Here is a 19,751-nt window from a genome sequence, read left to right as displayed (position 1 = left end):
TGTTCCATACTTCAGCAACTCTTAGCGTGAAAAAATGTTTCCAAAAGTCATGGGAGCTGTGCTGTTTTCTGACTTTGTAATCATGTCCACAGGTGTTAGACGGGTGGTGTTTGAAAAGGTGCTCAGAGTTATTGTTAGTAAGATGGTTAATAATTTTATGGGTGTCTGTCAAGTCAGCTGCCAGACATCAGAGTTTCAATGTATCCATGCCCAGGGAAGTAAGGCGTTCAGAATATGGCAAATGCCTGATGGAGGGTATTCTCTTGCTTGCATGTCGCTGAACGGTTTCTTTTGTAGATGAAAACTGAAATAAGCCTGTCATATGTATATGTATGTATATATTTGTGTGTGTCTGTGTTTGTCCTACCACCATCACTTGATAACTGATCTTGGTGTGTTTATGTCCCTGTAACTTAGTAGTTTGGCAAAAGAGACCTGATAGAATAAGTAACAGGCGTACAAAGAATAAGTCCAGAGGTCGATTCCTTCGACTAGAAGGTTGTGCCCCAGCATGGCCACAATCAGAATGACTGAGACAAGTAAAAGTGTACATATATCCTATTATAAATTTGTGTAATGTTTCTGTCTGTTACGTTTGTTTGTTAACTCCTCCTAGACTGTTGGTGCAAGGACAATGAAACTCAAACCAACAACTCCCCTAATCCCAGGGAATGTCCCAAGGGGGTCTATTTTTTTAAGGGCCGCCTAGTTGGGGTCCCCACTGACCCTACTAGTTTTACTGCATTTTAAACTAAATACATGGCATTAGTGACCGAATCAGAACAATGACAATGAATTTCATACCATAAACTCCCAGGGAGTATCGTAAGGAGGTTCTCAATTCCTGAAGAGCTGCTTAAATGTTCCCCACTGACCCCACCTATTTTTACTGCGTTTACCTTGCTCCTACACTTATTGATCAACATCAGTACTTAGCACATTTGCAGAAATAAGTTTGAGCATTCTAAATACCTTCACATACATTCAAATCGAGATAAAGAGTTTATAACAGGTACGTTTCAGGTGTGGTAGTGTTGAGATTTACATTTTGTAGTTAACTAGCCTCTCAGGTGGCATTCAGGCTAGTGTATATATGAGTATTTCTTAACATATGAAACTATTAGTAGCTCTAATATTTATCTCTCACCAGATGGAGTACTTTTTTTTTTTTTTTGTAAAATTTTTTTATCTTAGAACAGCACGCACGCGCGCACGCGCGCGCGCGCGCACACACACACACACACACACACACACACACACACACACACACACACACACACACACACACACACACACACACACACACACACACACACACCACACACACAAGATGTGCTCCTGGATTTTGAGAACCTTCTGGTCTAGGGATGCTCACACTGCCATCCTTCTCTGCTCCACTTTTGCCTGACCCCCACCTTGAATACTGTTGTCCACAGCGGGCTCTTTTATGTGCCATTGGCACATAAAAAGAACCATCCGAACATGGTCGATGCCAGCACTGCCTTGACTGGCTTCAGTGCAGGTGGCACGTAAAAAGCACCCACTGCACTCACGGAGTGGTTGGCATTAGGAAGGGCATCAAGCTGTAGAAACACTGCCAGATCAGACTGGAACTTGGTGCAGCCTCCTGGCTTCCCAGACCCCGATTGAACTGTCCAACCCATGCTAGCATGGAAAACGGACGTTAAATGATGACGATGACGATGATTTACACAATGCTTAAAAAATTCACTGTAGACTTTTGGAGTCAATAAAATAGATATAAAATTTAAAAAATTATTCCCTCTGTGCAGACCAGTATAAAATGATCCACACCCTGGTGGTTGCTGACTCCTTCCTTAAAATATTTAGTTTTCTTTTTATATGTTTTGGGTTTAAATATTGTTGTCTGTTTACATTTCTGTCATTGTGGAATCGGTTAAAAGCTGGTTGTGCATCGGGGTTGATCCAATCACCTTCACACTACATTTGCTGAATCTCACCTTGTGCCCTGGCAAATCAAATGTTTAGTGGAGGATATCTTTTTGTCATTGGACTGTGGCCATGCTGGAGTACTGCCTTGAAGAGTTTAGTCCAACAAATCAACATAGGTATATATGTTTGACCCTGGTATTTATTCTATCATTCTTTTGTCAGGCTGCTAAGTTATGCAGACAGTGAACACCAGTTGTCCAGTGGTGGTCACACGCGCACGCACACGCACACGCACATGCACACGCACACACACACACACAACACACAACACACACACACACACACACACACAACACACACACACACCACACACACACACACCACTACTACTTGCTCCATGTCCTCGCGTTGTTTTCTCTTTGTTCATGTTTGGATTAACTCTCTCTCTGTATATATATATATATATATATATATATATATCTTCTTTCTTTATGCCTTTAACCCTCCAACTTGGAGTATAGGCCACTTATAGTTGAATTCCATGTCACATAATCTTTGGCTTCTGTACTTGTACTCTGCCATGAATGTCCCCCTTTCTCTAGTTCCTTTTGTGTTGATCTATGCCACAAGTTCTTAGGCCTACCTCTCCTATATCCATCCGGTTTCCACTGTAAAGCACTTTCCGCTACATTTGGTGTGTCTTTTCTAATTGTGCTACCAATCCACTTCCACTTTTTCTTAAATATTTGCTCCCCAATCGAAACTTCATTTGTTCTTTGCCATAGCTCCATATTGCTTATGTGTTCGGGTCATCTTATTTTAAGTATATATAAATTATATATATATATATATATATATATATATATATATATATATATACTGGCTGCTTCCTTGTATACAAGCAAAACCATTGCTAGAAAGAACCATTGAAACGAGTCATTGGTTATGCAATCTGAGGCCATTGTATGACTCTTGAGCCTGGCCAAAGATTTGCGCAGGTGGAGGTAGCAGTGCCACAATATTAAGTCTTTTGACATGTTTTTTCAATCCTGCAACTGAAAGGCACACCTTTCCATACGCTGCACACGTTCCATTGTGAACAATAGCTGTATCATAATTTTCAAGGGGTCAGTTCCTGTGGCTCCTTTAATGGCTGACCAGGCCTGCATGACTTGACCATTGCATACGTGAACATCAACACTACTTCATTTTCTATTGGTTCGTTCTTTCTAAGCTTTCTCTTGATCTTTTTGTGCTTTTTTCTCTCTTTCGAGCAACCACTGTGAACTATTTTCGTCCATCTATTTCAATACACACACACACACACACACACACACACACACACACACACACACACACACACACGGCAAGCTTCTTCCAGTTTCCATCTGACAAATCCGCTCACAAGGCTATGGTCGGCACGCGCGGTAGTAGGTCATTTTGCCGAGTGTGTAGCGAGATAGAACTGAAGCCGGAACCACGTGGTCGAGAAGCAAGCTTCTTGTCACAAAGCCGTGCTACAACAGTCAAATATTTGACAAATTTTCAGTCAAAATTTGCTCGTGCGAAGATAAAATTACAGAGTTGCTTCCCTTTATGATGTCTCTCTCCGTCAATGAAATTTCAACACTTTCATTAAATATATATTAATGTTCTCTTAATCATTCTTACGCGGTTGTGTCTATTTAATTTGTTCTATTTAATTCCTCTTTATTGTAACTATCGTGTGATGTGATACAAAAGAACCATTCTTGTCACCTCACATCACGCAGTCATTACAATAGCATCGCTACTACGTCTATACAAGATGTTTTCTCAAGGCGAATACTGCAATGTTGTGGCTTTATACAGTACTAGCAGTATCACCCGGCGTTGCTCGGGTTTGTAAGGGAAATAACTATATAAGTATTTTTAGAGAGTTATAGCCAAAACATAGCAAAAAGATGCATTAAAATGGAAAAAAATGATGGTAAATTTTTTAAAAATCGTTGACTAATCGTAGACATTTTTAGAGAGTTACTTCCCTTATATAATAGCGAAAAAATGCATTAAAATGGAAAAAAAATGATGGTAAATTTTTTTAAAAATCGTAGACTCATCGTAGACGTGCGCTAATACCCAGAAGGTCTCGATATGAATCACGACTATAAGATACCCGGTTTTGGTTAAACTGCACCGCAAAATGTGGGAGTAGTTAGGAATCTAAATCGTAGGAGACAGACACACAACTTCACTTTTATATATAAAGACTAGCAGTATCGCCTGGCGTTGCTCGGGTTTGTAAGGGAAATAACTATATAAGCATTTTTAGTGAGTTATAGCAAAAAAATAGCAAAAAATGCATTAAAATGGAATAAAAAATGATGGTAATTCTTTTTTTAAATCGTTGACTCATCGTAGACATTTTTAGAGTTACTTCCCTTATATAATAGCGAAAAAATGCATTAAAATGGAATAAAAAATGATGGTAAATTTTTTTAAAATCATAGACTCATCGTAGACGCGCGCTAATACCCAGAAGGGCTCGATATGAATCACGACTATAAGATACCCGGTTTTGGTTACACTGCACCGCAAAATGTGGGAGTAGTTAGGAATCTAAATCGTAGGAGACAGACACACAACCTTACTTTTATATATAAAGATTTGTGTAACAACTAAAACATTCGGTTGTGCAAATTGTTTGCACAGGAAACCTGCCCTATGTGACGGTAATTGCCGTTTTTGTGGATCTCAGCTTTTTTAGCGATTTCTGTTTTGGCGACTTCAAGCCATGAAGTCGTTATTCTAAAAGAACGCTGGTCTCCTTGACAACGCTTTACGACGTTGATTTCCTTACACTCCCTTCCCCACAGCTTCACGAGGGAGGGAAGAAGGGGGAGAAGCAAACAGGTACAGGTGTGACCATGGACACCAACTCCGCCGCCATCGACACACGAAAAAATATGCATTAAAATGGAATAAAAAAAATGTTAAATTATTTTAAAAATCGTAGACTCATCGTAGACGCGCGCTAATACCCAAACGGGCTCGATATGAATCACGACTATAAGATACCCGTATTTGGTTAAACTGCACCGCAAAATGTGGGAGGGGTTAGGAATCTAAATCGAAGGGGACAGACACTCACACAACTAGAGTTTTATATATATACTAGCAGTATCGCCGGCGTTGCTCGGGTTTGTAAGGGAAATAACTATATAAGCATTTTTAGAGAGTTACTCCCCTTATAAATTCGGGCTTTCTTAGCCATTTTTGTTTTGGTGTCTTCAAGCCATGAAGTCGTTGTTCTAAAAGAACGCTGGTTTCCTTCACAACGCATTACGACGTTGATTTCTTTACACTCCCTTCCCCACAGCTTCACGAGGGAGGGAGGGGGGAGAAGCAAACAGGTGCAGCTGTGAGCGTGGACGCCAACTCCGCCGCCATCGACATACGATGCATTTTATGCATTAAAATGGAATAAAAAATGATGTTAAATTATTTTTAAAATCGTAGACTCATCGTTGACGCGCGCTAATAGTCAGACGGGCTCGATATGAATCACGACTATAAGATACCCGAATTTGGTTAAACTGCACCGCAAAATGTGGGAGTAGTTAGGAATCGAAATCGAAGGGGACAGACACTCACACAACTAGAGTTTTATATATATAGATATAGATATATACGCTAAGTAAGACGTACAGAATGCCGTACTGAACTAATTATGCTATGGTCACTAATAACAGCTAATTTTAATTTTATTATTATTTTATGAAAAAAAAAAACCTTCACCTGATTCTTTACTTTCCCTATGAAATAATGATAGCCATTCCAAAACTGTTCCAAAATCTGAACTGACAGAGCATAAAATGAAATGCTGCAAGGTTTTCTTACTGATTCTGCCTTCCATACATCCTTTAACCCTTTCGTTACTGTATTTATTTTGAGATGCTCTGTGTTTCATTCAATTAATTTTAAATATAACAAAGAATTTAGTAAAATAACTTAGTTATCATTAAGCTTGTGTTAGGAATATAAATTGTGACTAAGGTTTGGTGGGAGATTTTAATTTGAAACTTATGAAAGCAAAACATTTATACTCAGAGCCAGAGCTGGTTTCAGCCGGATTGGTAATGAAAGGGTTAAGAATTGTTTCTCTATTATATATTTTAACCCTTTTACCGTATTTCTGTTGAGATGCTCTGTGTTTCTTTCAATTAATTTTAAATATAACAAAGAATTTAATAAAATAACTTAGTTATCTTTAACGGCCCAGTGCGTCCATGCTGCCAACAAAGCGCGCGGAATTCTGTTTTTGATTCGACGGTCATTCGGAATGCTCACAGCAGCCATATTCCTACCACTCTATGTCACGCTGGTGAGACCCATATTGGAGTATGGGATTCAAGCCTCTTCTCCTTATCTCCTCAAAGACATACAGCATCTCGAAAGAGTCCAGAGGCTGGCTACCCGCATGGTTCATGGTCTCAAAAATTTGGTCCTACGAAGAAAGGCTGAGGACGCTCGACCTTTATTCTCTTGAAAAACGCCGCCGCCGTGGTGATCTCATTCTCGCCCACAACATCATAAGCGGGAAGTGTAACCTCTCGAAAGAGCTGTTCTTCACTCCTGCTCCGGAGCGTCGGCTGCGGGGTCATTCCGAAAAGCTCTACCTGCGACGATTTCATCTCAATCGAAGGAGAGGAGCTTTCTCCGTCCGGGTTGCGGATCCGTGGAACAAGCTGCCAGACGAGATGGTGAAGATGCCGACGACCGCTTTGTTCAAAGCCTCCCTTGACCTCAAGTGGCCTGAACTCTTTACATGAACACCACCCTGTACTTAACTCCATGTCCCCCTACATGGCCTTTGCTATTTGCTTTTGAGCCAAATTAACTAACTAACCTAACTAACATTAAGCTAGTGTTAGGAACATAAATTGTGACTAAGGCTTGGTGGAAGATTTTAATTCAAAACTTTTGAAAACAAGACATTTGTACTACAGAGCCAGAGCCAGTTTCAGCCAGGTTGGTAATGAAAGGGTTAAATGGATCACCTGCCGATAAAATAAATAGAAAAATGTAATTGAAGTTAAAAGGAAAAAAAAAACCTAATGTCATGAGTAGATAACTCTTCGACAAAGGATTTGAAAGGGGACATAACTCTTTACAATATAAATTACAAGGGCAGTAATTTAATAGTTTTTTCTCTTAGCTTTAAAGTTTACACTTAGCTTTAAATATATCTGTCAAGGATAAAAATAAAAGATAAGATTATTTGGATCTTGTGTTAATTCCACTCACACGAGAAGAAAAAAGACTTCCAGAATTCATATTTTAATCCATTTTGAATTCTTGTATTCTTGTACTTGTTTCAGTCATCTGACTGCGGCCATGCTGGAGCACCACCTTTAATCGAACGAATCGTCTCCAAGAGTTATTTTTTGTAAGCTTGGTACTTATTCTATCGGTGTCTTTTGCCGAACCGCAAGTTACGGGGACGTAAACACACCAACATCGGTTGTCAAGCGATAGTGGCGGGGGAACAGACAGATACATAACGCACATACATACATGTGTGTATGTATGTATGTATGTATGTATGTATATATATACGCAGGCACGCGCGCGCGCGCCGGCACACACGACGAGCTTCTTACAGTTTGCATGTACCAAATCCGCTCACAAGGTTTATAGTAGAACCCAAGGTTATAGTAGAAGACACTTGCCCAACGTGCCATGCAGTGAAACTGCACTCAGAACCATGTGGTTGGGAAGCAAGCTTCTTATCACATAGCCACTCCTGCACCTAGCTTCTCATATAATTTTTTTTTAAAAGGTAGAATTGAAAATTTCCATTAAAAAAGAAACAAAAAAAAAACGAACAATATTAGTCTTAGCACTATGTTAAGAGTGATGGGGTGGATTGAATAGATCGATCCAGTCATGGGTGGATAGGTCTGCTTTCTGTCTCTACATGGGTTGCTTGGTTCATCAGGATTAGAGTGGGTTAACCTAGGGCCATGGTAGAAGACCCTGTCTTTCCACTGTAGGCCAAGGTGTACTTAAACTGAGATCATATGGTTGAGAGGCAAATTTCTCACCATGCAGCAACACCTGGGTTTATATTAAGTATAGTATTTAAGGCTGCTATGACTAAATTCTTAAAACCAACTTGAATCAGGTTTGTTGTAAAGAGGAAGGGTGGTAAAGGTTAGAGTAATACACAAATATTTGAAGGATATGGTTAGTCTACATTACTCTGTAGGGAGCATAGGGGCTAGTTTCCTGGTTTTTCTGGTGTGTATATTCCTCCCTGGATGGGATGTCAGTCCATTGCAGGATTACTCATTTTTACCACCTGTGTGGACTGTAGCAATGTGAAATGAAGTGTTTTGCTCAAGAACACAATGCATTGCCCAGTCTAGGAATTGAAACCATGATTTTACATTCATGAGTCCAATATCCTAACCATTAAGCCATGTGTCTTCACCATGAAGGATATAGTAGTAAGGAAAAGGAAGAAGCAGTGTTCTTGGGGGTTAGTGAGAGTGTCAGCAAATGAAAAGGATGTTGGAATAGATTTTATTTCTTTATTGCTCACAAGGGGCTAAAAATAGAGGGGTACAAACAAGGACTGACAAAAAGATTCAGTTGATTACATCGACCTCAGTGCGTAACTGGTACTTATTTAATCGAGCACAAAAGGATGAAAGGCAAAGGTTGACCTTGGCTGAATTTGAACTCAGAACATAATGGCAGATGAAATACCTATTTCTTTACTACCCACAAGGGGCTAAACACAGAGAGGACAAACAAGGACAGACAAATGGATTAAGTCGATTATATCGACCCCAGTGTGTAACTGGTACTTATTTAATCGACCCTGAAAGGATGAAAGGCAAAGGTTGACCTTGGCAGAATTTGAACTCAGAACATAATGGCAGATGAAATACCGCTAAGCATTTCACCCAGTGTGCTAATGATACTGCCAACTCGCCACCCTATGTTGGAATAGGTTGAGTAGGAGGAGATGCAGTGCTACCCAAATATTATATACGGGTGGATAGAATGATGCATGGAGGGGAGAGAGAGATAAGGTGATGATGGTGGTAATAGGATGGGAGATACTCTATATGATCAATTTGGGTGTTTTCCTTTCAATAATGGATGGCTTTATATGGAGAGATATGAGGAGACCAGAAAGGCTGTTGAACAAGTACTGTGAGTAGAAAAGATAGTGGGAGATGTGAGGGGATGTAATGGGCAATAGGCAGGGTGTATGTGTGTGTGTGCCTCTGCACTACTCCACTGTTTTAACAAGTATTTCATGAAGCTTGCATGAAATCTGCAGCACTGCTTATTGCCTCTGTGATTCTTTTTCATAAGATGTAATGTGTAGAGAACGTTTTCCATAGCTCATACCAAATCTGCCTTGTCTTCCTCTTCAAGTACTATTTCCTTTAAGCGTTCAGAACTTGCTTATGCAACTGTCATTCTTCATCTTCGTTGCATGCTCATACCATCACAGTTTCTTGTATGCCGCATCTAATTACTCTTATATTTATGCTTCATTGTTCAAGCACACTAAGCATAGAAGATCCAGTGTAAAGAATGGGTGCCTCATTTCTTTTTAAGTCATTGCAGGTATTCCACATTTGAGATCCATGACTTGCTGCTGTACAGCAATGCCTTTCACAAACAAGCTTTTATACAATCTTCCCCTACTGCTAATTATATTACCTAGTTAATTAAAAGCTATCAACTACTTCTAGGAAGCTGCTCCCGTGCTTGGAAGTATCCATTTCCAGAGCACTCTTTAGTGCTTATTGCCTCAGTGCACCTGCCATGTCTGGAATCTAATTTTCCTGTTTGGCTGCAGCACTGCATCTCTTCCATGTCCCACTACACCTCTTGTGTCTATTGTTTTCACTTGACACACCTTATGGAATTCATACTGATTCTGCTTTTGCAAATGGAGCATGACCGTTTTCTTGAAGGTGGGGGTAAGGATTTTCTCTTTCTTCATACTTATTAAACATTTGGTTTTGATAACTTTTCTTTAAGGTCCTTCGATTCTAGGTTTTGTTTCCATATCTGAAATTCCATTTTTAAAAAAGTTCACTTTGAAATTACAATGGTTTTATTCTCTTGTCTGGTATCTCACACAAATGTCCCTTCTAGAATAGTCTGGATTTGGCCAGAGCCTGTGTGACTGGAATTTGGTAGATAGAAACTCTGTAGAAGCCTGTCATATGTATGTCTTTCCTTCATTTGGTCTACAAATTCTGATGGAGTCCTAAGGGTGCTATCGGGGCATGATTCAGTCTATTTTAAACCTAGTAGAACCCATCCCTCTCCAGATTTGATCACAGAAGATTTCTTCTAGAGACAGAGAAGAATCTGCCTTTGTACTGGAAGTACTTTGCCCTTCATCCTTTCAGGTAGGCAAACAAAATATGTCAGGTAGTGTCTCTATGCATAAAAAGTTAACTTAAGCATTTATCAATAAAACTGATAGAATAAATACCAGATAAAGAATATGCTTGAATTGCTACCACATTGAACAAAATGTCTTGTGGCATTTCATCATCTGTCTTTATCTTCTGAGTTCAAGTTCCACTGAGGTTGACTTAACTGTTCATCCTTTTAGGGTTGATAAAACAAGTACCATTATTTACATTCGATGGATATTTGTCCTCATCTTGTTTGTTGTTAACACGTTTCAGCTGAAATACCTGCCAGCCTTCATCTGTGGCTGGATGTCCTTCCTAACATCAACCACTTTACAGTCTACTGGGTGCTTTTGTACATTCTACCAACATGGGTGCTTTTTATGTGGCACCAGCGCAGGTGCACTTTGTGGAACCAGTGCAGGTGCACTTTATGTGGCCCCAGCGCAGGTGCTCTTTGTGTGACCCCAGCGTGGGTGTTCTTTGTGTGGAACCAGCACGGGCACACTTTGTGGCACCTGTGCAGGCACTCTATGTAGCACCAGCATGGGTGCACTTTACAAGAGAAACATTATTTCAGATGGGAATGGAGCATTAACAAAAATCCACTGTGGTGGACAGGTCTTGTTGCAAAGTTATTTCCATTGGAAAGTTACATCAATGCAAGAAAGCATTGTGACCACAAGTGAATAACCTCCAATAGGCTAATCGCTACAGTTATATTAATCAAAATAAAAACATGATGCCAAGGATTCAGCGGTACATATGTTTCGGGCCTTCATTAGACAGATTTATAACAATGCATGATGTGTGTCTATGGCCTTCTTCAGCCGCGCACAATTACTACTTCAAGGACATGTATTACATCATAGATTCTACGTTGGCTGAAGAAGGCCATAGACACACATTATGCATTGTTATAAATCCGTCTAATAATATGTACCGCTGAATCTTTGGCATCATGTTTTTATTTTGATTAATATACTCTACCACCAAATGGTATATACAGGTGCTTACAATTATCAAGTATTCACCCTGAATTTTTATATATATATATTATATATATATATATATATATATATATATATATATAAAGGTGTCATTTATAGTGTCACAGAGTATCTTTGATAAAGTTACTATGGCTAAGTTGAAGTTATTAGACTAACCACTGCAAACTATATTGAAAAATCTTCTTGTATCGTTTCCTTTCACTCGTTTTTATTTAACTTAATGATTAACCCTCACTGTAGATTTTTATCTCCGGTTTAACCAATTTTTATCTTTTCAAAATACTAAGTAAATCAAAAAGAAGACGTTTATTGTAATATTGCTATCTACCTGTAAAGAACATTTATGACAGATTGGTAGTGCACCACTTAAACCAGGAATGTTGCTTGTGTATCTAAATAATTATATTTGTCAGTCTTGATTTTGCAATAGTGGCTGTTAAGTAGGTTTACTTAGTAATTTTTGAGTAGACTTTTAATTATTGACAGATAATAGAGTATTTTGGAGATCTCTATCAGTTCAGCACCTAGTGTACCGAGGTGGACTGTGCACCCCCCTCCTGTCATGCAGTAGTTTACATTGTATAGAGTTTGTTTGTACCCTTGGTTCGGTTGTGTTTTGTGGAATACAAATTTGTTGTGAAGATCACCTTCATCATTTTTATGTCCATTTTTCCATGCTGGCATGGGTTAGATGGCTTGGCAGGAGCTGGGAATGCCAGTGACCACACAAGCTTCCATAGTCTGTTTTGGTTTGGATGCCTTTCAACTGGATGCCTTTCTTGCTATCAACTGCTTTACAGAGTGTACTGGATGCCTTCTATGTGGCACCATCACCATGCTTTTCATGTGGCACCATCACCATGCTTTTCATGTGGCACCATCACCATGCTTTTCATGTGGCACCATCACCATGCTTTTCACGTGGCACCATCACCATGCTTTTCACGTGGCACCATCACCAGTGCCTTTCACGTGGCACCATCACCAGTGCCTTTCACGTGGCACCATCACCAGTGCCTTTCACGTGGCACCATCACCAGTGCCTTTCACGTGGCACCATCACCAGTGCCTTTCACGTGGCACCATCACCAGTGCCTTTCACGTGGCACCATCACCAGTGCCTTTCACGTGGCACCAGTGCTTTTCATGTGGCACCAGTGCTTTTCATGTGGCACCATCACCAGTGCCTTTCACGTGGCACCATCACCAGTGCCTTTCACGTGGCACCATCACCAGTGCCTTTCACGTGGCACCATCACCAGTGCCTTTCACGTGGCACCATCACCATGCCTTTCACGTGGCACCATCACCAGTGCCTTTCACGTGGCACCATCACCAGTGCCTTTCACGTGGCACCATCACCAGTGCCTTTCACGTGGCACCATCACCAGTGCATTTCACGTGGCACCATCACCAGTGCCTTTCACGTGGCACCATCACCAGTGCCTTTCACGTGGCACCATCACCAGTGCCTTTCACGTGGAACCTTCACAAGTGCCTTTCATGTGACACCAGTGCCTTTCAAATAGCGCCATCACCAGTGCCTTTCACGTGGCACCAATGCCTTTCACGTGGCACCAATGCCTTTCACGTGGCACCAGTGCTTTTCACGTGGCACCAGTGCTTTTCATGTGGCACCAGTGCTTTTCACGTGGCACCAGTGCCTTTCACGAGGCACCATTACTAGTACATTTCATGAGGCACCATCGCCAGAGCTTTTGATGTGGAACCAGTGTTTCTCACATGGCTCCATCACCTGTGCCTTTTGTGTGGCACCATCATCTATGCTTTTTACATAATGTTTCATTTTATTGTCCAGTTTGACTCGTGTCCATTTTAGTCCAACCCAACATTAAATTCCCATTTGTACACTCATTAGGTATGGTTGAGTATACTGAACAGTGATAAATCAACAGGAGGCTGCTCATTGTCTCTTTCCTCTAAGTCCTTGAACAGGATTGAACTGGTGGGGGTTAATGATCTGGTTGCTTTGTATGTGCTACAAAACCTGTTTGTAAACCATGGTGAGTCATAGGTGGGCCAGTATGTTGTCAGGTACAGAATAGGTTTAAAGAACGAAGCAATAAATAATCTGTCATCCAGTACTTCAATGCTTTGCATTTTTATTGACCATTGAAAGGTCAAAATGCAAAGTTGGTTCTGATGGGATTTGATCTCGGAACATAGAGGATTACTAAATATTGTTTGACATTTTGTTACCTACTCAACAGTTTCCTTTAATCCATCATCATAATCCACATGCTTTTTTTAATCTTTTACTTGTTTCAGTCATTGGACTGTGGCCATGCTGGGGCACCACCTTGAAGGGTTTTAGTTGAACAAATCAATCCCAGTATATCTTTTATCTCTTACTTGTTTCAGTCATTGGACTGTGGCCATGCTGGGGCACCATCTTGAAGGGTTTTAGTTGAACAAATCAATCCCAGTATATCTTTTATCTTTTACTTGTTTCAGTCATTGGACTGTGGCCATGCTGGGGTACCACCTTGAAGGGTTTTAGTTGAACAAATCAACCCCAGTATATCTTTTATCTTTTACTTATTTCAGTCATTGGACTGTGGCCATGCTGGGGCACCACCTTGAAGGGTTTTAGTTGAACAAATCAATCCCAGTATATCTTTTATCTTTTACTTGTTTCATTCATTGGACTCTGGCCATGCTGGGGCAGCACCTTGAAGGGTTTTAGTTGAACAAATCAATCCCAGTATATCTTTTATCTCTTACTTGTTTCAGTCATTGGACTGTGGCCATGCTGGGGCACCACCTTGAAGGGTTTTAGTTGAACAAATCAATCCCAGTATATCTTTTATCTTTTACTTGTTTCATTCATTGGACTCTGGCCATGCTGGGGCAGCACCTTGAAGGGTTTTAGTTGAACAAATCAATCCCAGTATATCTTTTATCTCTTACTTGTTTCAGTCATTGGACTGTGGCCATGCTGGGGCACCACCTTGAAGGGTTTTAGTTGAACAAATCAATCCCAGTATATCTTTTATCTTTTACTTGTTTCAGTCATTGGACTGTGGCCATGCTGGGGCACCACCTTGAAGGGTTTTAGTTGAACAAATCAATCCCAGTATATCTTTTATCTTTTACTTGTTTCAGTCATTGGACTGTGGCCATGCTGGCACCACCTTGAAGGGTTTTAGTTGAACAAATCAATCCCAGTATATCTTTTATCTTTTTCTTGTTTCAGTCATTGGACTGTGGCCATGCTGGGGCACCACCTTGAAGGGTTTTAGTTGAACAAATCAATCCCAGTATATCTTTTATCTTTTACTTGTTTCAGTCATTGGACTGTGGCCATGCTGGGGCACCACCTTGAAGGGTTTTAGTTGAACAAATCAATCCCAGTATATCTTTTATCTTTTACTTGTTTCAGTCATTGGACTGTGGCCATGCTGGGGCACCACCTTGAAGGGTTTTAGTTAAACAAATCAATCCCAGTATATCTTTTATCTTTTACTTGTTTCAGTCATTGGACTGTGGCCATGCTGGGGCACCACCTTGAAGGGTTTTAGTTAAACAAATCAATCCCAGTATATCTTTTATCTTTTACTTGTTTCAGTCATTGGACTGTGGCCATGCTGGGGCACCACCTTGAATGGTTTTAGTTGAACAAATCAATCTCAGTATATCTTTTATCTTTTACTTGTTTCAGTCATTGGACTGTGGCCATGCTGGGGCACCACCTTGAAGGGTTTTAGTTGAACAAATCAACCCCAGTATATCTTTTATCTTTTACTTATTTCAGTCATTGGACTGTGGCCATGCTGGGGCACCACCTTGAATGGTTTTAGTTGAACAAATCAATCCCAGTATATCTTTTATCCTTTACTTGTTTCAGTCATTGGACTGTGGCCATGCTGGGGCACCACCTTGAAGGGTTTTAGTTGAACTAATCAACCCCAGTATATCTTTTATCTTTTACTTGTTTCAGTCATTGGACTGTGGCCATGCTGGGGCACCACCTTGAAGGGTTTTAGTTGAACAAATCAACCCCAGTATATCTTTTATCTTTTACTTGTTTCAGTCATTGGACTGTGGCCATGCTGGGGCACCACCTTGAAGGGTTTTAGTTGAACAAATCAACCCCAGTATATCTTTTATCTTTTACTTGTTTCAATTTGGAATGTGGCCATGCTGGGGTACCACTAAGAAATACTTTTTTAAGCCTGGTACTTATTCTATCAATCTGTTTGGCTGAACTGCTAAGATACAGGGACATAAACACAGCAACACTGGTTGCTAAGCAGTTGTACGGGACTGACAGACAGGCAGACTGTGAGCCAGACTGACATGCAGACTCACACACACACACACACACACACACACACTGTGCCCATGTAACAGATCCACTCTCAAGACTTTGGTTAGCTTGAGACTATAGTAGAAGACATTTGCCATAAGTGCCATGCAGTGGGACTGAACTTGGAACCATGTGGTTGAGAAGCAAGCTTCTTACCACACAGCCATCCTTTTTTTAAAATTTGTTTTTAGGGTTTTTAGTGGATCATGCATTCTAGCCAAAAGCTTCACATAAAAAAGAAAAGAAAAACTTTAGAGGCTGCTTGTACTGAGGTTTAAATCTTAAACATATTGTCTATAGTTTAAAAATGTTAGATTTTGAAAAGTTTAGATAAACTTGACAATAATGTAGAATATGCTTTGCTACTGTTTTGTTTTATTATTTTTGTTACTGCTTGCTTCATTCATTAGACTGCAGCCATGCTGAGGTACAACCGTGAAGAATTTTAGTCAAACAAATCAACCTCAGTACTTGGTAATATTAAAAGAAAAATTATTAAAGATTGGGGTTGGAAAAGAGTTTCTATGATGATTTTTTTATTTCAGATACAAATCTGCAAATATTGGTTAAATTGATGTTTGAAATTGTCTGATGTTATTTCAAGCAGCCAACCATTCTTTTTTCCTGTTTAGCACCAACTGATCGTGGCCGTTGCCAGCCTCACCTGGCACCTGTGCCAGTGGCATGTAAAAAAGCATCCACTACACTCATGGAGTGGTTAGCGTTAGGAAGGACATCCAGCTGTAGAAACACTGCTAGATCAGACTGGAGCCTGGTACAGCCTCCTGGCTTCCCAGACCCCGGTTGAACTGTCCAACCCATGCTAGCATGGAAAACGGACTTTAAACGACGATGATGATATATATATATATATATATATATATATATATATATATTCCTTGTTTTGAAAGGATGTTATTGTTAATGCCCGAGGCTGTTTTGTCTTTTGGATATTGTCTCATGTTTATAGAAATGATGATCTGAAGGAGATGGAGAATGAAGGTGAGGAGGAAAAAGTGAAAGAGACGAAGAATGAGAAGGAGCTGGGGAAGATAGGTGAAAAAGATTTGTGAGATGAAGGAAAGACAGAGAGGGAAATGAAAACTAGATAGATAAATGGATGGATGGATAAAGGAATAATAGAGATATATGGGTGGATAGGTATGGATGTATAGGTACGGATGGATGGACAGGTGGATAAATAGAGGGAGGTCAAAAGATTAAAAATAGATATGTGATGAGGGAAAGAAAGATGAGGTAAAATGAGTGAGTGTTGGAGAAATAAATGAGATGTAAGGAGGATCATCAAAGAAACCAGTAAGAGCTGGGATGGTTGGTTTAAATCATTGAGAAAAGGGTGTCTTGGAAACTAGAATGAGAGAGGGTTGCTGAAGTAGCTGAGATTGTAGAGAGTGTATATGTGAGGGTGTGAATGTATGTCTGTAACAATAAGTGAAAAGTGGTCGTAAACGAAACACAGAAAAAAGAGGAGGGAGACTCAAAGTAGGAAGGATGAGATGCGAGAAGAAAAAGGGAGATAAATCTCAGTAAAGTCTATTTGCCAAAGGCATACATAAACATGTACATATATTTGTGTACTCACACACTCTCACACACACACAAACACACAATCATTCATTATATCTTTTATATAATCTTTACATGTATGTAAGCCTACAAACGAACCCATGTACAGTTACTTAATTTGCTAGTAACAATAGCTAAGTCTTCTTCAAATCACTCTCTCCTGGCTTAAAACAAAAATGGACACATCGGGCAGTGTAGTTCTTAGATAAAACAAAATAATATTTATTTATTTTATAAATTTTAATGGATAAAAATAATATTTAATGGTCACTACTGGAATGCTTTTTTTTTTTTCGTTAGAAGTATGCATTATCAAAGCTGACCTGGGGCTAAATAACACCATGCACACACCATACATACACTTTATATATATATATATATATATATATATATATATATAGTGTGTGTGTGGTCTTTTTTGCATAGTCTGAAATGAAGATAATCCATTAATCCATTGCAATGTTATACTAAGGTTTGTTTACTTAAACCATACAGAATTCGTCTTGGTGTTAGACCCCACCCCCACACACTTTCTCCCCCTCATCTCTCCCATCTCCTCTCTCTCTCTCTCTCTCTCTTACTCTCATCCTCATGCCTCTTTGCCCCCCCTCTTCTCTCTTTCTCATCCCCATCTCTCTCTTGCCTTTCTCACTGTTTCGTTTATTGGCCTATTCTCTTGTTGTCTCTCCTTGTCTCCTTTGCCTTTCTCTTTCTCTCCATGCATCTCTCTTGCTTTTTCTTTTTCTCTTGCTTGTCTGTCTCTCTCTCTCTCTCTCTCCCTCTGTGTGTTTCTCCCCTCTCTCTCTCTCTCTCTCTCTCTCCATTTCTTTCTCTCATATCTCTCTTAGTTTACCATCCTTTGTGTTCCTATTACAAAAAAAAAAAGTGCTTGTGTAATTTTAGTTTTCCTTGTAATTTGTTTTACTGGAATTTTTTTCTTTTCAGATACCAGCTTCTTGTGTGTATGTTTGTGTGTGTTTCTGTTGATATGTTTGCCTGCATAAGCATGTGTACATGTGTGTATATTTATGTATGAATCTACAATATAACAAGATTCAGTTGAATAAGGTACCTGAAAAAGAGAAACCTAGTGAGATCAGAATAAAATACCTGCACAACAACTATAAATGAATATCACCCTTCATACAGAAGTACTTGCGGAATAATATTCTGCAGCAAGAGCCAGTCGTGGAATCACTAAATGTCTGCTATGGATTAAACATTTTTTTAAATGCCCTTGATTGTAAAACTCCTGCTTTCATCTAAAGAAAACCTTTTTGTTTTGTAATGATGTAATGTACTCCTTGATCAATTGAAAAAACTTGTTAGAAACAGCTGTTATGAACTGATACCTATAAATCAATTGTTACTTATTTATGTGTATATTTATGCATATTGCATAAAGTATGTTGCATTGAGAGGTCACAGCTCCAGTGCTTATAGACATGTGATTTGAATGCCACAGGAAAGAATCACAAAATAGTTTCAAACTGAGCTAACAACCAGGAGACCAAGGGGTAGGTGAAGAATGAGATGGTTGGAAAATATCCATAGTCTCAATTGGAAAGTGTATTGATGACAACTTCTGATTGGACCCTATTGAGAAGGTTCCTGAGAACTGTACACCTCCCATGACCTTTCAAAGAATAATGGACAAAGAAAATGGATGGATTGAAGGTCATTATGCCATAACCCTTTAGTATTTAAACCGGCCATATCCGGCCAAAATAGTTAATCTGTTTTATGTTTAAACTGACCAGATCCAGGCCCTCACACCTACCCTACAATGTTATTCTACATTAAGTAATTACACCATCAAGATCTTGAAGATATGAGATAATGCATGATTAATTCAAATCAATGGGAATCAATAGGCATTATGTTTGACAGAATAATCTGAACACTAAAGGGTTAAGGATGTTCAAATGTATATGTAATATGTAAGGAATTTACTTATTTTCAGCATGAAATAATTTCTTTATCTATTCCAGGTGCCCAAGGTATAGATTTTTCACTTGAGACAGAAAATGTTGAGCTGGGATTGAAAAAGGTTTCAAAGAAGTTACTGGAACATGGAGTCACATCCTTTTGTCCCACAATTGTTTCCTCAACCCCTGACAAATATCATCAGGTGAGTAGCAGCACTCCTGATATTCTGCTCCGTGTTTCTTGTCATTCATAGGTTAAAGTTTATTACAAAAATCTAAAAATGATCTGATCATGCAAAGCAGGTTTGTCTAAGGTTATAGATTAGAGAAACAATGGTATCCCAGCAGTGAATTTGGGCAGAAATGTTATGATGTTAACCAAGGAATATCTGATGTTTATTATCTTATATTTCTCTGTATTTTCTTAAGGTCTCTGCCTACATTGCATTCAGGGGAAAAAACTGTACGACGTATAATTCTATATAATACCATTTGATAATTATATCAGTGTAGGGGGAGACCCCCTTTGGTCATGAATGACCATCGG

The 19,751-nt window shown here is 39.5% G+C and overlaps 1 protein-coding gene across 1 annotated transcript in view; it reads left to right on the top strand.

Moving 5' to 3' along the window:
• The window catches only part of LOC115222672 (N-acetylglucosamine-6-phosphate deacetylase), a 70,520-nt gene that overhangs the window by 20,617 nt on the left and 30,152 nt on the right, over window positions 1–19,751 (top strand). Inside the window, exon 3 of the mRNA XM_036511499.1 lies at window positions 19,268–19,407. Coding sequence (XP_036367392.1) covers window positions 19,268–19,407 — 140 coding nt within the window. The remainder of the gene's footprint in view (window positions 1–19,267; window positions 19,408–19,751) is intronic.

This window comes from Octopus sinensis, linkage group LG20 (genome assembly GCF_006345805.1).
Source record: "Octopus sinensis linkage group LG20, ASM634580v1, whole genome shotgun sequence".
NCBI classification, from domain to species: Eukaryota; Metazoa; Mollusca; class Cephalopoda; order Octopoda; family Octopodidae; genus Octopus; species Octopus sinensis.
The sequence above is the reverse complement of the archived record's forward strand: the minus strand, read 5'-3'. Positions and strand labels throughout refer to the sequence as shown.